The sequence below is a fragment of the Delphinus delphis genome, chromosome 11 (assembly GCF_949987515.2).
Source record: "Delphinus delphis chromosome 11, mDelDel1.2, whole genome shotgun sequence".
Lineage (NCBI taxonomy): Eukaryota > Metazoa > Chordata > Mammalia > Artiodactyla > Delphinidae > Delphinus > Delphinus delphis.
The window spans coordinates 91,177,678-91,201,024 of NC_082693.1; the positions used below are offsets into that span (position 1 = coordinate 91,177,678).

At 52.5% G+C, this 23,347-nt stretch overlaps 1 protein-coding gene across 2 annotated transcripts; it reads right to left on the bottom strand.

Annotated features, from left to right (window-relative positions):
* Nucleotides 1–3,938: 3,938 nt before the first annotated feature.
* IFT27 (intraflagellar transport 27) lies at nt 3,939–22,697 on the bottom strand. Of its 2 annotated transcripts, none has more exons than XM_060023923.2 (7): nt 22,524–22,697; nt 15,613–15,692; nt 15,226–15,285; nt 13,565–13,624; nt 11,460–11,577; nt 10,437–10,546; nt 3,939–4,165 (listed from the first exon to the last, which is right to left on the bottom strand). In XM_060023923.2, exons 1-7 carry the CDS (start codon nt 22,555–22,557, stop codon nt 4,067–4,069), a joined length of 561 nt encoding a protein of 186 aa, XP_059879906.1. In that variant the 5' UTR covers nt 22,558–22,697; the 3' UTR covers nt 3,939–4,066. The 2 variants fall into 2 exon arrangements, with proteins under 2 accessions (XP_059879906.1, XP_059879905.1); XM_060023922.1 differs by having other exon boundaries at nt 4,007–4,165; nt 13,561–13,624.
* Nucleotides 22,698–23,347: the final 650 nt, after the last annotated feature.

The window sequence follows — 23,347 nt, forward strand, 5'->3', positions numbered from 1 at the left end:
TTGGTGTTCTGAGGAAAAGGGTGGGGTGGGGGAGAAGACAATTCTAAATTGGGCTGAAAATACAAAGTTTTTGTTAATGCTGGAGATGGGTGAAGCCTTGTCTCCACATCTTCCCCATCAGCTCTCAGCCGGAATACTGGGACGTCTCTGAACTGGTCTCCTTAATCTCCAAGCACCTCCTCCCCCACTGCCTCCACCGATTTCCCCCCAGGCTGATCTTTCTAAAGCGGAAATCCAGGTGAGTCGCCTCTGTTAAAACCCTTAAAGCTTCCCATTTCTTTCTGGAAAAAGTCCAACTTCTCTGGTCTATGTACCCAAACCTCCATGCTCTTGTTTTGCCTTCTCTCCAACCTCTCACCAGCTGGGTACCCCTCACTCCTCACCCAGTGCTCAACGCACAGTTCCTCAAGGGGGACCCTGCTTCATGCCTCAGGGCCTTTGCACGTGTGGTTCCCTTTGTCTGGAATGCTTTTCCCTGGTTGACACTGGGTGTTTCCCTGCGAGGTCCCTGGAAACCCTTCTTACCTGTGAGACTTGAGCTCCTTGACGGCACAGCCTCAGCCATCCTCATATGCAGCAGGGCCCCTGCACCGAGATGGACCCAGGGATGGGATTGGCAGGTGCAAAACCAAAAGCTTCTCTCAGAATCAAAAACTCCTCCAAGAGATCTGGGTTAGCATGATTCTCAGCTCCCATCCTGGGCTCCGCTGAATCTGCTCTGACTGCCATCCCAGTTCGGGACAGGAAACTTTTAATTTGCAGTATACCATTTTAAAATACACATTTTAGCACCAGAATGCATGTGTTTTAGCTACAGCAGGTAGCTTCCTGCTCTCTGAGTCTCCTCGCAGAAGACCATCTAACCAAGGCAACTTTCCCAGTCATGGAAAACTAAGGGCTGGTGCTCATGGCAAAAACGGTGTCAGGGTGAACCACTGGGCCCAGGACAACCCCCTGGGGCTGCCTCACATGCCATCCACACCTGAATGGGGAACTCTTCTGGGGTGGGACCCCAACAAAGAACTCAGCCTGTAAAGTGCCTGAGGGCCCATGTTGGAACTGGGGTCTATATTTCTAAGCGACCACTCCAAAACGCGATGGGCCCCGCTGTGTTCCCACACTCCCACTCACCCAGGCTTCTCTGCCCTCTTGGTGGGTGAACCCAAGTGATGTCAGCAGGCAGCAAAATGTACCGCAGAAGGGTCGGCTTCACAGAGCCAGGGAGTGAACAGAAAGAGGCCAGGCCCCTGCCTCAGATCATTCCTCGCAGAAGGAAGGAAACCGTGGAGGACAGGGAATGTCCCAAAGACAGCAGGAGAAGTGCTCAGCTCCTGTGCTCGTCCACAGCAGTGGGGGGACCCTGGCGCCTATGCTTTTGGGGTTCCACTGGGGTTTATTTTTTTTGCGGTACGCGGGCCTCTCACTGTTGTGGCCTCTCCCGTTGCGGAGCACAGGCTCCGGACGCGCAGGCTCAGCGGCCATGGCTCACGGGCCCAGCCGCTCCGCGGCATGTGGGATCTTCCCGGACCGGGGCACGAACCCCTGTCCCCTGCATCGGCAGGCGGACTCTCAACCACTGCGCCACCAGGGAAGCCCTCCACTGGGGTTTAGAAGTGAAGTGTTGGCTCATCTTTCTCTTCTGTGGCTTGTAGGTGATTCTAGGGCAGGGACTGAGTCCCAACCATCTCCAGATCCCCCAGAAGTCCATGCACGCAGCTCAGACCCAGTGCCCGCTGCCAGGTAGAGAAAGTGGAAGGCGGCCTTTCCACTTCTGAGGGGCCTATGAAATCAACCACACCGAGAGGGGCCAGACATCCTGCCCTCTCAGATCTTGCTGAAATGTCCCCTTCTCAGGGGTATCCTTTCTAACCTCCCTATTTCATACTGCTACCCCCTCCCTGGCACACCCTCTGCACGCCCTGCTCTGTTACCATCCATCAGACCCCTGGATTTCCCTAAGTGAACCTCTTTCCCACCCCATTAGAATGTAAGCACCCTGAGGGTAAGGATTTTTGTTTTACTCTCCAAGTCCCCATTTCCCAGAACAGGGACCGACACTTTGCCCTCAGCGTCTCACCCTCTGTGTGGGTCCCCACGTTAGCCCCCTGGGGGCCATGAACAGCAGAGGTGGGAGCACCTGCTCCCCCTGCTGGTGGCGCAGGTTTCTGCCCCCCCCCCCCCCCCCCCGCCTGGAGGGAGCCAGGCACAAGGCTAGGGGATGCGTGCCAAGCTCCCCCAAGGACGCCCTCAACACCCTGTCCCTGCAGTTGGCACCAGGCTCCTGCAGCTCTGCGAGCATGCAGCTGGGGAGCAAGGTGCCAGCCTCCTCTTCTCGGCAGTCTCGTCTTAGGAGGATTCTCCTGGGGTCTCCAGTGCCTGGTTCTGGGGGTGGGGCCGGAGAGGGAGTGGTACCCATCCACCAACACTGTCCACCCTCACTCCCCCCTCCTCTTGACCACTCGATCTTCTTATATAAACAGCAAAGAGGGAGGAGTGGAGAGGCGGGGCACCTCCAGGATGCCCCGGGGAAGGTGTCTGGCCCCAGCCTTTTGTGATCTCTTTAGGAAGTGGGTTTCTTAGCATCTCTTTGGCCACAGCCTTGGGTCCCAGTAACCAATTCTGGGGCAACTGGAAATGTCCCCTCCGTGTCTCCTTGGTTGTTTATTGTAGATCTTCCCTTCCGGAACACGGGCCCAGAGACCCACAGCTTGACGTGACCTGTGCCTAGGAAAATGCCCGGCAAATTGCAGGCCCCTATCTTCCGAAAGAAATGACTCACTGGGAAGATGGCTGTGGCTACAGTGAGTTTGTGTTGAGAAGTAACAGGAGGGGGGATGGGAGGGGCCTGAGGTGGTCGATACGTGGCCGACGCCCTTCACGTGTTATCTCACTTCTCACAGTGACCTCGAGGGGCGACCGAGCCACCACCTCCACTTCCTCCCGGCCAAGCTCAGGCGGACGCAGGGAGGCGGCGGCTGTGGGCCGGGCTCTGGCGTCCATGATCCTGACTCTGGTTCCTCAGTTGTAAAAGTGGGACGGCGAGACTCCACGTTGTAAGGATTAAATTAGCTGATACGTGTAACGTGCTCAGCTCATGTAGAGACATTGCAGGTCATAAACAGGAACCAGAGTTAATTTCCATTATGACTGCTATCACTGGGACAGACCCAGAATCTGCCTACCGCCAAAGCCAGCACCCTGCACGGCACCCCCACTCCCACCCCACCAAGAGGGCGACTGAAAGAGGGTGATGACCCTCTGGGGCCCTGGAGCTGAAAGAAGCCGAGACCCCCGGGTGAGGGTGACAGTCAATGCCAGACCTCGGCCTGCAGCCCTGATGTAAGGGGCGACGAGGAACTTCTACGGGTCTTCAATCAGGGGAGTGAAATGATGAAAGTGGCGTTTTAGGAAGATTAATCTGGCAGCAGAGACAGGATGGAAAACAGTCAAGCTCAGTGCAAAGAATTATGACCGCTTCCCGGCTTGCTGAGAGGAGGGTCATTAAAGGAAAGTGGCCTTGTTCTTGGCTCCCTGGGTGCCAAGCTCAGGGTTCCCGGCAGCTGGGAGGGGCTGGGTCTTTATCAAGAAGAGGCACCCAGGGCAGCCGGCAGGGGGCACTGTTTTTGCCAGGGACAGTAGCCATCACCAGGGAGCTCTGGCTGAGGAGCAAGGTGGACAGCGGAACAGGCAGCAAAGTCGAATCTGCTAGAATAAGGAGAGGGCCATCAGCCCCCTGGCCACGTGGCAGATTCCAAGCTGAGCACCTCAACTACGGCATGGGGTGGGCTCTTGCGGGGAGGTCCTTCGGGCAGGGCAGGACACCCACTGTCACAAGCACCAGCTCCCACCACTGGAGGCTGCTCTGGAAGCAGCAGCCAAAGTGTAAAGGGGCACCAGGACTGCCCCGACCAAGAGCGGAATGAGCTGCTGCTTCTCCATTTTTCTCATTTTATTTAGAGCTGTCACGATAGATTGGAAGGGCTCAGGCCACTCTATCTTCTCCCATCTCCCGAGGAGACGGAGCCCGCAGCTAGGTTCCAGCGCGGGGAATGGTCCAGCCAGCCCCTCACACCAGCGCCTGGAAAACCTCCAGCTTCTCCCGGTACAGGTGGTGAAACTGCTTGGCCAGGTAGTGGAAGGGGGCTTTGTAGTTTTCCATCTCCTTCTGGAGAGACAAATTGAAGAAGTCGGTTGGTTTTAGGACTGTCACAGAGAGCTGGCATCGCCCGCTCTTCCCTCCTGCCAGGTGCTCCGCCCTCTGCCCCAACTTCTCCTTCCCACCACCCCCACCACTCAGGGCAGCTACTACCATTCCTCCCGTTTTACAAGAAGGAAACTGAGACGTGGAGAGGTTGAGGTCACGTGCCGAAAGCCACACACTTGCCCGTGATGGAGCTGGGTCTGAACCTAGACCTGTTCCTGCAGAGCCTGTACTTTTAGCCACTCTCACTCTGTGTGTGACAGGATGTTAAAATGAGACTCTTTCTTGCTTAGTTTTGACTGAGGCCCCAAAGGTCAAAGCAAAACAACCGATGGCAAGGATCTCCACACTCTGGAGGGAGGAGCAGACAGGATGGAGGTCGGGGAGCGCTGTGGCATTTCCCCCAGGATGCGGGCGCTTCTCCCTCATCCTGAGGTCAGTGGGAGGGTCCCAAGAGGAAGCCTGCAGCCCGGGGACTCAGGCCAGTGCTGGACCCGGGCCTGGGAAGCATCAGGGTGAGGCTGGGGTTGGCTGTCTGGATGGCCAAGCAGGAGAGTGCAGACTGGGGATGGCCTGCAATGCCTCCTCTGTCAAACTGGGGCTGCAGCAACGCTTCCCTGGACCAGCGGCGGGCCCAGCGGAAGCCCAGCCTGGAGCTCTCTTAAAGGGACTCCGCGGGGACAGCCTCCAGGAGGGTGATGGCTCCCAACAAGAATGGACGGCCTGGAATTGAGGTCACAGGAAAGGTGAGGAGGTGTCCTAGCCTGAGGAGGTGTCACCTGTGAGGTAGAAGCCGCAGGTGAGAAAGCGCCCCTGATGGGCGCAGGGAGGGCATCTCTGACACCTGGCAAGTCCAGAGGGGCCACAGCAGGTCCCAGCAGAAGTGAGCTGGTGGGGAAGCACAGGTCCAGAAACACAGATGCAGCAGCCTGGCCCTGCTTCCCACAGCAGGCTCAGGAGGCGAAGCTGACTTTACGAATTCTGACAGTCACTCAGCACTGGGCATTTTAATAAGTGAAATAATGAATAATTTTGTGACTAAAGGTGACTAAAGGATGTTTTTATTATCTGAGAGAGATCAGAAAAATTCTGGAACTTGCCCTAGGTTTTCTTCATCTGGTAGGAAGAACCAGCCCTATAGGGTGAGCCTGACAGGCTCTGGGAGAAAGAAAATGGTACCCTCTCCACTTAGCTATCGTTTCTCACTCTCTATGTGCGCATCCACGGGTATTTTCAATTTTTTTAAAGAAATAAGTTGGCAGAAGAAAGCACCCACTACTTTCAAGACAGTAGCTCAAACTATGAATGCACAAGAACCTGTGTGTATGGATTTTCAAACAATCCGTAGCTGGTGGCAAAAGTGCAGCCTTGATAAGAGGTAATGAAATATCCCCAACAAAACGGAAGGATTTCCAAACCAAAGGATGGAACGAAGTCGTCAAGCTCAGTGCCTTTGTTTTATAGACAGCAGTCTGGGGCCCAGGGGTGCAGTGGCCCAGCTGTTTTACGCAGAGCCCAGTCTAGAATTCAGATGCCCCAAATTTGAGAAGAGCAGCCTTTTCACTCTGCCAGCTGGGGTGACAGAAGCGTGCAAAAGGAAACCAGTTCCTGCAGAAAGTTACCGGACTTCCTGTCCCAAGGGTGGAGGAGAGAAGTCACCAAGAGCAGAACCAGAGGCGGCAGTGCTGAGAGGGTGCTGAGAAATGAGAGGACAGCTGGTGGCCCAGACGAGTGTCTATACTCAACTCATGACTGCCAAGGACCGGAAGGCTGTCACTCTTCAGCAGGACGTAAGAAGAATAACTCAGTTATATTTGCAAGACACTTTTGACTGTACAGAGCATAACGTCCTAGGCTACGCCAAAGTCAAATAGCAAAACGTTACGTCAGTTGCAAGTATAGTTAAGCATTGAATGGGAAGAGAATGAGGACTGCAAGGCACATGCACAAGGATTTCTAACTGAGTCTGAAAGCTCTTGAAAGCCAGATCTTCGGAGAACGCAACATAAAAAGTAGGGGATTCAATGGAGGCAAGTCTCTTTATACACATGGAGTGCTCCTGAAATAGCAGATGTAAACAGAACCGTTTTCCAAATGCATTAGGAGGGCTTGCTAATGATAGGAATGCTTTTGTTAAATGATGAATCATAATCTTGCTGACATCGTTTGACAGCTGTAGAGTAGGTCTGCTCTGCGTGAAGAATCTTCAGAGCAGGCTCAGACTAGTGCTTAATCTGGCCTAGAATTCTGCCCCTGAGACTCCCAAAGTAGGCTCTGTGGGAGGCCAGAGCCCCTTCTAGAAGGTTATCGAGCTGGACAGGCTGGCCTGTGTTCTAGTTCTGGTGCCACTGCTCATTAGCTGGGCAACCAGGGAAAGCAACACAGTCTTTCTGAGTCTGTTTGTCATCAGTGAGATACGGATAGCAGCAGGACTGCTGGAAGCCTAAATAGATAATGCGTGCAAGACACTTAGCACACAGTAGGTGCTCAACAAACCTCAGTTCCCTTCCCCTCACCTTCCTGCAAGGGAAGCCATCCCTATGGATCTTCCCTGAACTCGCTTTTATTTAATACTGTCCAACTTCTTGCAGTAATAAACAGTGCATTTTAACTGCTGTTTAAAGAAATGCTCTTAAATTTTTTGGTGTGAAAATGCCAAATATTGAGGGGTGTTAGAAAGTCAAAGAGAAACCACAGAGACCTCGAATAGCCAAAGTAATCCTGAAAGAGAACAAAGTTGGAGGCATCACATTTTTGGATTTCAAACCCTATTACAAAGCTATAATAATCAAAACAATACGGTCCTGGCATAAAAACAGACACGAAGACCAATGGAACAGAATTGAGAGCCCAGAAATAATTGCCCCACATATATGGTCATCTAATATTTGACAGTGGAGTCAGGAATACTCAATGGAGAAAAGATAATCTCTTCAATAAATGGTGCTGGGAAAACTGGATATTCACATGCAAAAGGATGACACTGGATTCCTATTTTACACCTCCCAGAAATTAACTCAAAATGGATCAAACTGTTGAACTTAAGACCTGAAACCAAAAAAACTCCTAGAAGAAAACATTGGGAAGAAGATCCTTGTCAGTAGTTTTGGCAATAATTTTATGAATATGACAACAAAAGCACAAGCAACAAAAGTATAAATCAATAAGTGGGACTACACCAACCAGAAAGCTTCTGCACAGCAAAGGAAACCATCAACAAAATGAAAAGGCAACCTGCAGAATGAGAGAAAATATTTGCAAACCACACATCTGATAAGGGGTTGATATCCAAAACATACAAGGAATTTGTGCAACTCAACAGCAAAAACACAAATACTCTGATTAAAAAATGGGCAAAGACGAATAACAGATATTTTTACAAAGAAGATACTTGAACGGCCAACAAGTACCTGAAAAGGTACTCATAATTATTAACCGTCAGGGAAATGCAAATCAACCACAATGAGATGTCACCTCACACCTGTGAGCATGGCTATCATCAAAAAGACAAGAGGTAAGTGTTGGTAAGGATGTGGAGAAAAGGGAACCCTTGTGCACTGTTGGTGGGTATGAAAATTGGTGCAGCCACTATGGAAAACAGTATGGAGGTTCCTCAAAAATTAAAAATAGAGCTGCCATATGACCCGGCAATCCCACTTCTGAGTGTGTAACCAAAGGAAACGAAATCACTTCCTTGGAGAGAGAGCTGCATCCCCATCTTCACTGCCAAGAGAATAGTCATGACAGTAGTCAAGACATGGAAACAACCTGAGTGTACACTGATGAATGAATGGATAAAGACAATGTGGTACACACACACACACACACACACATGAATACTATTCAGCCATAAAAAAGATGGAAATCCTGCCACTTGTGACGACGTGGATGAACCCTGAGGATATTATGTTAAGTGAAATAAGCCAGCCGAGAAAGATAAATATTGTTATGTTCTCACTTATGTGTGGAATCTAAGAAAAAACAAACTCAGAAACAGAGAGTAGACTGGTGGTTGCCAGGGGCGGTGGGGACGGGGGTGGGAGAAACGGGTGAAAGTGGTCAAAGGGTGCAAAACCTCCAGTTTAAAAATGAGTATGTTCTGGGGACGGAATTATAAAGAAAAAAGAAAGTCAAATGGCCATGTAGGTACCTCCTTTAGGTCTGCAGGACAATTATGGCTGCATTTAGAAAGAGAGGAGGAGATGGGCTTGGTGTCAGGACTTGGCTGCATTTCAAATGGCATTTGGTTATATCTCCTTTTTAATTACAGCTTTCTTAACCGAGCTGCCGGGTGGTGCTTAGTCGCCCCCATCAACTCAGGGGGCGACTAGTTAACCCGCACAGTTAATACCAAGTGCTTAACTGCAGCCTCGTCAGACATCATTTATACCCTCCCGTTTCAATCGTGTAGTGGCAAACACCTAACCAGAGTTTAAACATGCAGCCCAGTGGCCTTTGGTGATGGAAGTGTTGGGAGTGGGTGTTAATTTCTGAGTTCAGTCAAGAGTTCCAGGGAACGTGGGATATTGGGGTAAGGAGGCAACTTCATAAATGTGAATGGAGGAGGACGGAATAGGAAGATAATGTTTGCTGTGGGTGGTACAGCTCACTGCTTTGCTCAAAGGTGTCCTGCATAAGAGATGGGCAACCCTCTATATAGTAAAAGCCTGCTAATTGGAACTTCACTAATTTAGCATTTGTGATCGTTGGACCAGAGGCAAAACTGACATTTATCTCTGCACAATCTAGGAATACAAGGATTTAGTGAGTAATAATAGCATAAATGAGATTACTAGAGGGAATATTTATATTTAAAAACGCTAACATTGACTGAGCATTTACGATGCCTCAGACCTCGTGCTAAGTGCTTTTATATTCACCATCTGACTTAGTTCCCATATCTATTACTCAATGAGGGATATATTTTACTATCCCCACTTTATAGGTGAGGAAACTGAGGCACCAACAGGTTAAGTAACACCCCGAGCGGCCCACAGCTAGTCCCGCTATTCACCATCGGAGGTCAGAGCACCTGCCTGCACTCGCTACTTTCCTTAAGGAAACATGCCGCTTTGAGGGGGTTTAAGAAATTCATGTCCATACGGCAACTGAATAGCAGCATTTGTCAAATTTCACAGATGCGACAACAAGGGTGCCTGTAGCTTAAGGAAAGTTTGAGTAGAAAACGACCTCAGGGCTATTTGTTAAGTAGCCCACTGACTCTCCGGGAGGACCAAGGAATCAGTCGGGGCCGGAGGCCACAAGGCCAGGAATGAAGTCCACGTTACCACCATGGACGTTTCAGGCTGCGCCAGACATGGCAAGTCTCCCCAGCGACCCCAGGAAGGGGCACTGCAGCTGGCACCTTGGTCCCTGCTGGCTCTGAAGTGGGCGTTTCTGGGCGGCTCCCACGGGGGGGGGGGTCTTCTCTTGACCCCCTTCCATAGTAGCACACGAGTGTCTCTGATTGGTGTAGCCTGGGTCACGCCCCTTCCATAGTAGCACACGAGTGTTTCTGATTGGTGTAGCCTGGGTCACGTGCCTGCACCCTGGCTGCAGGGAGGCTGGGACCTCAGAACTCCCCACATAGGAGGGAGCTTCCCACAGTACTGTGAACATGCCCAAATCATGATTATCGGGTACTGAAGGGGCCGGGAACAAATCCCTCTGACCGTCCCCCTTCCCAAGGGCTCTTGCTGAATATACCAGAGACACTCTATGGCCTGGTGTCACCCTGGGGCTGCGGCACGGTGGGGGCAGGGAGCACGGGAACCAGAAGTCAGGGATCCTCGTCCTGGCTCAACCCTTCGTGAGTCAACGTGACTCACGGGCCAGTCACTTCACCCCAACACAAAGTGGGGAACGGGGGCCAGCTCCTGGATCATGGGGCTGCTTTTGAGAGTCTATGAAATAATGTGCCAACAACACTGTAACCCAAGGCGTCTCATGCCCACATCAAGTGTCCCTGTAACTGAACACAGTACACTTGTGTTTCTTCCTGATTGAGATGCAGCTTTTCCCAGGGCCGGCTGGCTGGCTGATCTGCTTGTTTGTAACCCACGAGTGACTCCTGCTATACTGAGAAGAGATCTTGGGCTAAGGGTGTAAACATCAGCTCCGAATTAGGCTCTGCATATGGTGGACTAACAACTCGATGCATGGGAGGTCATGTGAGAAACCGCTTCCAGCCGAGGTCTGCTCCAGACTTGGCTACGGTGCAGGCGGAAATACTTACCACGGATGTTTCAAAACATTCCAGGCCTTGGCCCAGTGCCCATGCCCGGGTCTGGGCCGACTCCACCACTCGCCTGCTGGCCAGGTCTGTCTTGTTCCCCACCAGTACACCTGCTCGAGAGAAACAATCGGAGCGTCGCATTTAACCGTGGCCGTCTGGGAGGGCAGCTGGAGAGATAAAAGAGCAAGCAGCCTAGTTCTGAGGTGTGTAAAACCTCATCTGAGAGAGGCTCCCTGATCCGAGGTGATGAGCACGACCGGAGACCCCGCACCGGCCCCCGAGGGCCGCAGCGGAGCGGGAGGCCGGCCCTTTGCACCTGCAGCTTTCGCTCAGCCCCTCCGCTAGACCTCCTGGGTACCTGTCCGCCTCCTCTCCCTAAGGCTGCAAACCGTGAAGGCGAGGACCAAACTGATGTGAGCATTTGCGATCACTTCTCGCACATGGAGCAAACTTTCAAAACGGTCATTAACGCTAATCTGAGGGCTGGGCTCAGAGTCAGGCATTCAGAGGTAATTTGGTTCTGTTGCCAGCTGCATCCGCTGCGGCTAATTTTTGAGCCTGTCTCTGGAGATCACTTTCCCTGGTCTCTAATGAGGAGAATTTGTTGATCTCACATAGCGATGAAAAATAAACTGATTGAGAGCATTCAGAAGTGAAAACGGGCCTTGCATGTTTACTGGTGCCCCACATACAGGAGAAAATGAGGACTGCTTCCCTGGGGTTAGCTTTCCGGAAATAACAACTCATATTCCTATCACAGCACCTTCCCCCTCATTATCTTGAGTCACCCCATAACCCTGCTGGGGGGCGTCAGCAGGCCCATTTTACAGACTCACAGAGGTGGGGCAACTCACTGAGGTTTCCGTGGCTGCCGAGGCAGAGTCAGGGTACGGTCTAGACCATCACACTCAAAGACCAGGGCACCCTTTTCCTGCACCCACAGCCATTTCTGCAGTGACCTTGTGCTCTTGAACTTGAAGGTCAGAGGTGCTGCTGGCAACCCCGGATGCCTGCAGCTCGTACCTGGGAGGGTGGCGCCTGGCATCTGTGACCGAGCCTTCTCCAGCCACTTGCTGCAGTTGGTGAAGGACTGCTCGTTGGTCACGTCGTAGACGAGACACAAGACGTTGGGACTCTCCCACTGTGCAAGGGGGACAGGATGGCGACACATCACTGACAGTGAAAGTGACTTCTAGACTGGGAGGAAATGTGGCCTTCTAAGGGAAGGGACACGTGGGCAGAGGGAAGTGAAAAATTCTAAAGGGGATGTGAATCAGAAAACAGAGCCACATCCACAGAAGAAAATGATTCACCCACAGGAATGAACGGGAGGGCTGGGCGAAGTGGCGGGGAATGCCTAGGTCTGGGATGGTGACGGTGAGGGTGAGCGCTCGCATCCGTGCTGGGCGTTCTGGGCATCATCGTGAAACCTCCCAGCTTTGCAGGGCTGGTCTGAAGATCCCTACTGTGTAGCTGAAGAAACTGAGTTCAGAGAGGGCAACTGACTTGCCCAAGTCACACGGGCTTTAAACACCAGGGTGGGGCTGAGGCTTTTCTCTACCCAGAAACGCTTTGCCTGCCCCGGTTCCATTAACTCATTCTTCTACTCATTCTCATGGAGGGCCCACTATTACGCAAGGTGATATGTTTTCTGCTTTGCAGGCCTGAAAGAGCATCCTTTTTTCATTAGCCACTCACTGGAAGCTGGTTTGCGTACATTTTCCTAATAAGGGCCGGCTTTTCAAAAGGCAAAGGGCACTTTCTGCTTCTCCTGCAGTGTATCAGCCCTAATCCAAACCAGACCAGCAACTGCACAGGGTTCGCTGTCCCAATGAAGAACCAGTGCTATGCTCTCAGGGGCTGGCGCCTTCAGGGGCTGCTCAGACCCCTGGGCCATCCTGCTGCCTGGCACGGGGCCGCGGGGCAGCCCTGATAGGCTGTGAGGCTAGTCCTGGTGCGTGTGACTCTTGGCGATGCCCCGGTCTCTGGGGACCCCCATCCTGCACAATTAGAGGCTGGTTCATCTCTGGGGTGTTGTCACCTCCCAGGGTGTGAGGGAGAATCCTTTTCCCTCCAGCTGTCCTTGGAAGGCCAGCCCAGAACTGGCTCTGGAGGCCTCACCCTCCTGCCCCTGAGGCAACACTGCCTCCCCTCCTGGAGGTGCCCGGGATGGGAGGAGCTTGGATTAAATTGATGATCCCTTCACACCTTCACTCCACAGACCACAGAGCTCTAGCTAGAGTCACACTGACCACCCCTGTGCACAAGCAGGAGAGACCTCCTTCCTCCAGGCCCCAGTGAGGGGACCCAGCCTGGGCAGCGTGTGACCCTGACTTGTCCAGACACATCATCTCCTCCGCGGGGCAGCGCCGGACAGCGTACAAGGGAGCCGCGTGGGAAAACACCAAGAACTGACGTGTGAGGCCAGCCCTGTGTGAAATTACCATCATTAGATCTATTTCTCTTAGGAGAAAAAAAAGGGTGGCAGCAAACAGTTTCTATTAAAATGTAGCTGTTCTTGGAAAGGCAGGGGAGGGCTCTGGAGACCTCAAACCTTCTAAGTAGCTCACTGGCCCACATTAGCGGAACCGTTACCTTGGAAGGTACAGCAAGCTGGGTCCTAAGAGGAAGGCTGTGCGGGCTGGAGGAGCCTGGGGGCAGCAGGGGCAGGTCCCAGAGCAATCCTAGGTGGGACCAGGGGGTGGGCTGGGAAGGTAAGCCTCACTGTGGGGCCTCTAGGGCACCCCCTAGCGGGGAAGGAAATCTTTGCTCCAGACCCAGGAGGCAGAGGAGGGCTGAAAGAACACCCCCAGGAGGGGGTTGCTCCAGAGAAGGGAGGCCCCGGAGTCGGGGGCTGCGAGGACCGAGGTGCACAGCTCTGGTGCATTGGGAGTCAGCCATTCCAGGGCCGGCGGGGGGGGAAGCAATCACGAATCACATGCAAGAGCTGCTCCTACCTGCCAAGGGGCCCCCAACCCCAAGGCTGGGAGGAATGCCCCTTACAGGATGTTGCCATGGTAGCTTCTCCTGGTGGCTGCAGTGAAGTGAAATTCCTGTGAGGGCATTGTTAAGGGGCAAACCTTTGGCGGGAGGTGGTGGTGATAGGAAAAAGACTGAATCCTACTTGCCAGTTTATCCAGCATTTCAGAAAACAGCTCCTTGCCGGCCGAGTCAAGAATGAAGAGTTCCTGGAATCAGAAAGACAGGTCCCAGGAAAGCCTGCACGTGGGGAAACCCGTCTGCAAATCCCCGCTAGGACTCCCGGCGCACCTTCGGGGTGACACACGCATGCGCACGTGCACACACATTTGTCTTGTGTCCGAGGCACGAGGAAGACGGTGGGAGGAGGAGCAACGGTCTCCCACCCCAACTGGCTCTTTCTGGGCGGCATCTCACCCCTCCTAACCCCGAGTGCAAAAATACCAGGAACAAGCCGACTTCCCACCTGGCAGAACAGAATGCTAGACAGGCTGACAAGTGCTCTGTTTTCCAAAAGGGCATTCTGCACTTTGTTAACGAAATTGATTTTCAAATCTTAAAACGATCCTTTTTAAAGGAGGTCACCGAGGAGGCCTGGGGAAGGCATTTAAAGCAGGACAGTCTGTCATGGTTCTGGGTGGCTGAGGTGTGATTCTAGCAGAGGGCGAAGGATGACCCTCCCTGCCCGTGTCCGAACCTTCACCGGCCCAGGTGAGAGCCCCTCCCCAATGCTGCCATTCCAGGAAGTCTGCCCTAAGTTCCCCGTTAATTTCCTGCTGGCTCGGGCCTCTGGCTCATGCCATCTGAAGGTCAGCGACCTCCTCTGCTTTGCACATTGGCTGTCGGTGCATTCATCTTACCCCTTCTCACTGTATCCAGGGTACTTAAAATTGCTTTTTGCTCATGGACCTCTTTAAGAATCTAGCAATTCTCAAGGCTTCTCTCCAGAAAAGCACATGCAAACCTAGCATCTTGCAATTCAATTTCAAGGGTCGAGGCTTCCCACAGAGGGACCCAGGTTAGGAACCTCAATACTCGGTCAGTTCTGAGGGTAAGACCCAGAGCCCAGTCTTCCTCACGTCTTCTTCCTCATCCCTTCCATACAATGCTTCCCGTGTTCCCCCCAGCCTGTTCCTGAATGCTCAGACAAGTCTAGGCCAAGTCCTGGCACTTTCAGGTAGCTAGTCAGACATGAGTGGGTCTTGCCCCATCCTGGACAGGGTCATCTTTCCCTCCCCAACCTGGACACTAGTGATCAGAACCCACCTAGAGATCCTCCCTCTTCTAGTCAAGGACCACCAGCCTTATCAGGACCAAGCAAGATAAACCTACCAGCACAGGTCGGTGCAGGTGCACCAAGACCTAAAAGGTGCCTCAAGGTAACCTGGGGTTCATTATGCTGTATTTGTAATACATTAGCATTGCGGTTTGGGTGGTCGTGCGCAAGCGCCTGTGCACTAGGAGAAAAGTTACGGAACCTAAAGCTGTCAATCAACTTGTCAGTCAAATGACGCAGGACACAGGGAGGGACCACCACTCTCAAAAGCCCAACCCTACCCCACCGCGGGCTGCTTCTGGTTTCCAGACAGCCCACTCTCATTCGTTCTTGGGAGTGTACTCTTGCTCTGCTTCAGAAAACTCTTAGTACTTAAAACCATTCTATGTCTTTCGACTGAAATCTCTCCCTTGAGAAGGCAAGAACTGAGGAAATCACTGCCCTGGTGACAGCACTGCCTCGCTCCGTGACCACGGAGCCCTCGGGCGCAGCTGGGGCAGCACTGAGCCCCCTTGGGGCGAGGGCACCACTCACCACACTGTCCCCTGTGTCAGGGACTGGCACCGTCTTCACCACCAGATCCACCCCTGTTGTCTGTGGAGGAAAAGGGAGAACACGCACATCAAGGGGTCCCAAGGGGATGCATGTCTCCGGCTCCAGTGTCTGTGCTCGGACTCACTTCTGGTGTGGAAGTCAGAGACGCCCTAGTCTCGTCCAACCCCCTGCCCACGAGCGAGCTGTACACGGTGACCAGCCAACCACCGGCCAGTCTGCTCCACACACTGCCCCGTGCCCCATGGCTTATGGCCGTACGGTCAAGCCTCTTAGGGCTTCTTAAGGACATTTGGAAAGTCGCTGCCCCAGGGTTATCTGATCACTTGTCTTTAAGCCCCCGCCAGGCCTATGATGCCCACATCTCACCAGGGTGTAGTTCTTCTGGAAATGGGCTCCGTCGCTGCGGAAGATCTGGGCCAGGGCGGTCTTGCCCACGGTTGGGTCTCCTGTGAGATCAGAGTAGAAGAAAAACACCGCTTTCATCCTAAGCTGACTGGAGGCTCTCCCATTCCAGAACACTGGTCTAGAAACCGAAAACCTCAATGAGTTCTCAGGGAAAAGGTGATTGATTCTCAAGGGAACTTGCTCCGGGGTCGCTGGCAGGGCAGCGGGTCTGTGAGACCGATCTTCCAAACCCATGATGGCCAGTCTCTTTTCTTCCGGGCTAATCCTTTCATCTACAGAAGCCCACCCAGAAGGTAACAGAGCTGAAGGAGGGCTTCTGAGCATTGGAAATAGAACTGACACTCTTCCACTGAAACACACCCGACGGGGAAAACCTGTCCCTTTCAAACTTGAAATTACTTTGAAGTCTTGAAGGTAAGGAAGTGTGTGACCAGGTACAGACTTACAGGTTCAGTTCTCTAATGGAACCACTTTGAGTTTACAGCGTCCATCCTGAGAATCCTGCATACTTTTCTGGGGTGGGGGGGAGAGGGGGAGAGTTGGGTGGGTTTCTACATTTAGGAGAAACAAAACGTCGGGGGCTACATTTGCCATCCTGAAGCCCATTTCCAAGTGACATTTTCCACCTCCACCTCCTGGTAACCCATCTGCGACCACTGCAGGCCCATCTTCCCAGGGCCTCTCCTCTAAGTCTATCGGCAACAGCCACTGGTTCCTCTAAGCCCGTCTCATACCTACCGGCTCCATCTTCTCGGCTTTCCTTTGTTGTTGGAGAGCCCCATAAACTGGTACCTGGAAACTAAAGATCTATGTCACAGTTTCAAGTCTGAGACCTGGACCTTTCACAAGGTGGTCAGGGGCAATTTATTCTGGAGTTCTCTCCGGGCCCCCAAGGGTGCTGGAGGCTCTCCGTGCCCATCCTTAATTCTCCTGCACTCTCCCCACGTCCCCACCGGTGGCTCTGCATGGCTTCCTTTGATACCACACTGTGTTCATCTGCAAGACCTTTTCCACCTTGAGAGTCTCACACTGATTCTCCCTCCATCACCCAGCGCCCTGGCAGAACACCTGTCTGCTGCTTTCTCACCCCCTTGATCCTCAGCAAAATCACCACGCTCGCATCCTTCTGCCTTGCGTCCCTCGATGCAATCGTCTCACCTTCACCCCGTTTTACAGGAGGCTTCAACTCGCCTCTTTACTTGACTCCTCGATAGCCTGCCGCCCTGTTCACTTTTCAGTTTTGACTTTTCTCACCTATAATTTTCTCTTGGGAGACAATTATTTGCCTACTTGTGGCATTTCATTTCACGTTAACTCCTCCAGGTCTGAGTGAGCTAGTCAGGTCTTGCTTTTCTCTTTGCCTCTGTCATGGACCCATTCATACAATCTCATTCGCTCCTTCCCAGCCCCCAGGTCCCAGCCTTCACCCCCTGCCCCCCCGGGGACTATCATTAACCTCATTTGACAGATGAAGATATTGAGGCTTAGAGAAGTTGGGTAACCTGCCTAGGATTCCAACACGGCCCTCTCTCCGCCAGATCCCACTCCTCTCCTAGAGCTCAGGGACCCTTCTGACCCATTTCTAACACTGCCCCTGCAGGTCTTCATCCCCGCAGCCTTCCGGGACACCGGGGGGGACCGTGGGCTGGACTTTCACCGGGTACCCATCCATCTCAGGGCAAACAGAGCACATCTTGTGCAATGACTGCATCCACCCTCCCGACTTCAATTTTGCCTCTGAATCCGGTTGGAAACTGGCTCTTCCCGCTTGTGAAATTCCCTACAGATTTGTTCCGGTTAATTTCATAACTCTTGCTTCCCACTGTCAGTCAGAGTCACCCACACTTCTGGAAAACCTCCTGTGTCGGCTGAGGAGGGAGCCGAGCGAGCCCAGGAAGGCGAGACCACTGAGAAAACACATGTGCAGGGCAACAAGATGACAAGTGCAAATTCAAGGAGCACAAGCTGAGAATCGAGGCGTCTGAGGGTGCGGGGAGGAGAGAAGCTGATGAGGGCTTTCGTCAGCGGGGAGTACTTCCCTGGAGGAGGCTGAGCCCAGGGGTGACGGCGGGGGCGGGGTGCTCTGCTTGCTGGAGAGGGTACCATCTGCAAGGGCACGATGCGAGGTCACCTGCGACCTCATAGTCGCCAAGCCCAGGGGTTTTTCCTCAGCTCTCACGCTCCCCGATGCCTCTGAAGCAGCATCCCGCCCCCGGCAGCCCTCTGGCCCCGGGGACCCTGCACCGGCCTGGTCCTCCGGCTGCTCTGCCTGCCTCCCAGATGTGGACACTCCTGTGGGCCTGTCCTTGGTCCTCTGTTCCCATCTACTCGGTCCCACTTACTCTCATTACCTCGACTGTCACTTCTCGTGCCAGGATCCCTCTCCCAAGCTTCGTGTTTCCCACACCCTATGGGTGTTTCCACTGGAATGTCAGGCTCTCCACCGGATCTCAGTGCCCACAGCCAGGCTGGGTCCCGAGCAGTCTCGCCCATTTATCTTACTTGTTCTCTTCACCACCCTCGATGTCCCCAGACTTCACCCACGGTCGCCTCTGAAGGCTCCTTTTCCTTCCTCCCAAGTCCAGTCAGCCTCTTCTTTCCTTATATCATTCTCTGTGTCTCCAGCCCGCATCTCCTTTGTTGTCATGACCAACACTGCCCTAGTTACCTCAAACTTCAACCTGGGCTCCTGTCTCAGCCCCGAACCCACCCATCCATGCTCTGCCTTGTGACGCTGGAGCTGGGACTCTGCACACGTTTCTCTTTTGCCAGGGATTTCCCGTCAGGCTCTGCCGATGGGAGTTCAAGAGTAAGGCTGGAAGGCTGGGGGCGGGGGGGCGGGGGGGACTTGCTCCTTCCCCTCGGCTTTGCTGTTTCTCTTAGTGTTATCCTACTGATGGCCTTGACCCAGCAGCAAAGGTTAGTCGCTGCCTCCAACTGGGTTTTGTGTTTTTGCACTTCTGGACCAACCTCAGAGACACCAGCGTCAGTGGGCAGCGTCCCCTTCTCAGAGACCTGCGGCTCAGCTCCCAGCACCCTCCTGCGCTCTGAGGTTCTGACAACCTGCCCTCTTCCCTCTCGTCCCCCAGCCCTGGGATGAGGCTCCTTCCTGCAGTTACTCTCCGTGCTGCCTTACTGTCCCCTTTTGTCTTTCCAGTCCTCCAGTACCTGTTTAATGAACACCCCACACTAAATCCTCACTGTCGAGATACCTGTGTAGTTGCAGCTTTTTGCCTGGACCCTGCCTCGTGTAGCACTTGGTACCAGGAGTGGCCTCAAGACACAGACCCTCAGGATGGTCTGGAATTGGTTTGGCGGTTTCTCACCCTAAACATGGGGCTGTGCTCCTGGCCAGTGGGCAATGGGTCCTAGTGATGGGTGGCACGTGCTGGCATCACACACTGGGTACCACCCCAGCCAGGCAGTGCCCCCTCCTCAGAGGTCTGGATCCCAGCCCAGGGTTGGGGGAGGTTCTTCTTCAAGCTTCTGACAACCCTGACCGCCACCCACCAATTCTGTGTCATCACAACGTTGTCTTCCGGCTTTTTCAGTTCTCTGACACACGCTGAACCAATTCCATATATTAAACTCTCTCTGTTGAAATGCCTAATGTATTTTCTGTTTTCTTGACTAGGTCTGGACTGAAAACACCTCCCAACTGGCCCTCTCTCCTTTTTGTTTTTCTCCCTGCTCTAACCCATCCTGAGCTTGGCATCAACAGACAGATCTTCATAAAACAGTGCTTTCCTCCGGTGACGCTCTCACACAGAGCCTGTCAAAGGATTCTTTCCGCTGTACGCCCCTCCCCACCTTCCGACTCTGTCTCTGACTATCCCTTACACAAAATCTGGGCTCTACAGTCCTGTTCTCTTGATCCCTGAAAATTCCTCGAAGATAACCTCCTTTCAGGTCACCCTAATCCAAATCCTAATCCTGCCCAGGCTCTGCCAGGCAAAGCTCCAACATGGCCTTCCTGCCCAGCCTCTGAAGGTCGTTTCTCACTCCTTTGTCTTTACCTGCATGGCTAGTGCGCTCACTGCTGGTGGCATGAGACTTGACATCACAGCAGCCCTCCAGGGAGTCAGGTTTATCATCCCCATGTATGTCAAGAGGCAGTAAGTACAGCATGGCACTCAGGGCACAGACTACAGCTCCATCGCTTACGAGCTGTATGACCTTGGGTCAGTAATCTCTCTGGGCCTCAGCTGCCACATCTACAAGATGGGGATAACAGCTTCTATCTCATAGAATTGTTATGAGGATTTAATGAGTTAACATGTACAGTGCCTGATATATATTAAGTAATATTTACGTGATTTGGAAGCACATAAAATATAGATAAATGTTAAGTGTTGTTTTCTCTCCATCTGAATCAGAACAACTAGCAGCTGTGCCTTGAGGTATTTCTCTGGGATCAAAGGGCATTCGATTCCTGTTTCTTGCGTTATAAGCTATTATGCACAGCTCAGCACTTCCTTGAGTGCGGGGGCTGGCCGGGTTCACCCTTGTGCTCCCAGTGCACCTTGCGTGGCAACTCACACGTACTAGGTGCTCAGTAAATATGTGGACTGAATAAGCACTTGAATTATCAGGTCCCTCGGTGACTAGCTATGTGAGAGAAAAAAGGCAGATTGACTCCATTTTAAACAGTCGGGGGACTTCCCTGGTGGCGCAGCGGTTAAGAGTTGCGCTCCCAATGCAGGGGGCCCGGGGTTCAATCCCTGGTCAGGGAACTAGATGCCACGTGTATGCCGCAACCAAGAATTCACATGCCACAACTAAGGAGCCGGTGATCCACGACTAAGGAGCACACGTGCCGCAACTAAGGAGCCCAAAAGCCGCAACTAAGGAGCACACCTGCTGCCACTAAGACCTGGCACAACCAAATAAATAAATTAAATAAATATTTTTTAAAATGTGGTGTTTGTTTTAAAAAATAAGATAAAATAAAGAGTTGGCCAGTGAGGGGGCCTGTGTGGTGAGGGTGGGGTGAAGAACGAGGTTTTGATGGGTGGTGGAGGTAGGGCTGTGTGCAGTGACTCATTCTGCTGGGGTCTTTTGGCCCCTGAAAACTTCCAAGAGGAGATAGATACCCTTGGGGCCTCAAAAGGAGGCTTCAGATTGAGGGCTAGGTTGGAGTTCAGGAATGACTTCCTAGGCAGTGGATGAAATCAGGTAAAACTAGTACCTGAGGGTATGGGTATAAGGAAGGGCAAGGAGTCTCGAGTTGAGGCCTGAGGATGGTAGAGTGTGGGGCTAAGAACAAAGCCCTGGAAATCATATCACCTGAATCTAGATCCCAGCTCAGCCAAATCCAGCTGTGTGACCCAGGGCAAGTGTCCTAACCTCTCTGGGTCTCAGCTGCCCCATCTGTAGAGGAGAATGACAATAATCCTGACCAATAGGGTTGTTGAGATGACCCGTGGTGAGGGTCTAGCGCAGTGCTGACACATAGATGGTGCTTAGTAAGTCAGCCTCGTGATGGGAGTTGATTTAAAAAAGAAATAGGAGAAAGAATAGTCAGAGAGAGAGGCCCATTTAGAAAAAAAAAAAATCTAACTTCAGAGAAAAATGATCCCACCTTATCCATGAGGAAACCGAGGCTCAGAGAAGTGCTTTGTCCAAGAGGACACAGCCAATCTGAGGAACAGCAGAATTAATTTTGTTACACAATACTGCCCCCACTGGTGCTCTGGAAACTAGACACTGCTCTTGAGAACCACTAATTTCTTTTGCTCAGTATGATACGATTGACTATGGTCAGTCAACTTTCTGTGTGACCCTTTTATTTCCAAATTGGAAAAGTCATTAAAAATACCATCCTTTTTGGTCTGGAAGAGAGGAATCAAAAAAAGCGATCTCTTTTTCCTCTGCATAATTTCTCACTGCTTCTTTCCTGAACTGGTCAGATAAACCCAGAAAGGTCACAAGTTTCCACAGTAACACAAGTTAAGAATTTTGGAGGTAGGAAGTTAGGAATTTTAGGCCGATCTCGGGGTTGAAATCCTGCCTATGACCTTCCTTCGCTAGGGGGTGACCTTGGGCAAGAGACTTCACCTCAGTGCCTCGGTAAAGTCAGAACAATCCGGCACTTACCCCAGGGTGCTACCTACTGTGACAAGATTAAACGAGATGCACGAGCCTGACAAGCAGTAAGGACTCAGGAAAGTACATCTGTGCTCTGTGGTCCCAGGTCCATAATGCAGGCAAATGTTTTTCTAAATGAGCAGTGTGCATACCACACAGGCATTCATTCGACAAATATTTATTGAGCACTTACTATGTTCTGCATATATGTCCTGGGTGCTTGGGATGTATCAGTCAGCAAAACAAACATTCCCACTTTTGGGGGATTCAACACTTATGTCCTCCTGACCATGAGGCAGCACTGTAACTTTGGATCTTAAAGTCAACACACATAGGTTTTTGTAAACTCTGGTCAACTGTACATTACTGTCTCCTATCCCTGTCTGCATAAGACTGGGGTCAGGAAAAAAAATCCCATAAGTAAAGACCACCAAAGTCACTGATGCCTAACTTTGGGGTACAGCACCTGGTTTAGCTGAAGCGCTTATGGTGTGCTTAGCCTCATTTTCTTAACAAGTCTACTCGTCCTGAGTACAGCTCTAATTGGTGACGGTGGTCTCGGAGTATGATAGGGAGCGAAGGAAGCCACCTGGAGCTACCAATGTGCTCTGGAAGATAATTCTTCCACGCCTAATGAAATTTACTCTATCAGTAATTGCATTAACTCGCCTTTGCGAGACAGAAAGGGAAAGAGGGTAGACGATTTACGTGAACAAAAGCTCTCGACAATTTATGAAGTCTCTGGACTCCGGAGACTGTATTCACCCGCAAGTTTTCAGACTCACCTGCCAGGATGCATTTGGCTGCCAGCTTCACCATGGTAACCAACCACCTCCACGGACCAGACAGAAGAGCGGCTGCTGGAGGCGTTGGTGGCCCTGCCTGGGAAGGGGAGTGGGGAGGGCTAGCGCTCAAGGGGCCTGTGACCGCGGTGGGGACAAGGACAATGGGGCCTGGACCCTCCGGACAGCCCGCGGGGAGGATATCGGGCGCTAGGGTCGCAGCGGGGCTCACAGGAGCGCCAGATGGGGCCAGGTTCAAGGCCTCAGAAGGCAGCCTGGAAGGTGCCAGCGAGGCGATGCGGCTCTCGTACTCGGCCCAGCCCCTGGCAGTGCGGTCCGGGAATAGTGACCCAGCAACCCTCCAGCCGCAAGCACGGAGACAGATGCGCTCTCCAGGAAACCATAACCCGCCTGCCCCGCCTCCTCATCGTCGTCCTCCTCCTCGTTGACCGTCGATTGGCTGCCATCAAAAGCTCCCACCCCGAAGGCTCACGGAGACCAGTGGGAGGAGGGGGCGTGGCTAACAACATTTCCTCGCAGGATAATTCGTAGTAGTATCTGCTCTTCAAGCTTATCTCGCTTGACTAATAGTTGTAGGAGATGTCAATCATCTTCGCCTCCCGCCCCCGCACAGCCTGAAAGTTCAGGGAAAAGCAGTTCCAACGTCGTGTATCCAGAGGCGGTGTTAAAAGAAGCTTTCTGATTGGCCAGAGACTGGCTTGGACCATCTTCGGGAGGAATGGGGACTCGTCGTATCCTCCTGCCCTTCTAGAGGTGGGTTCGCCCACGAAGTGGGCCGGTCGGGAGCGCGGGAGGCTGGAGCGTCG

Bases quoted from the DNA above. Each gene is read 5' to 3' on its own strand.
- IFT27 (XM_060023923.2), bottom strand. From the start codon at position 22,557: ATGGTGAAGCTGGCAGCCAAATGCATCCTGGCAG. The intron at 13,625-15,225 runs GTGAGTGGTGCC...TTCTGATTCCAG, and splicing joins CTGACACAGGGGACAGTGTG to GAACTCTTCATTCTTGACTC. The intron at 4,166-10,436 runs GTAAGTATTTCC...TTGTCTCTCCAG, and splicing joins AATGTTTTGAAACATCCGTG to AAGGAGATGGAAAACTACAA.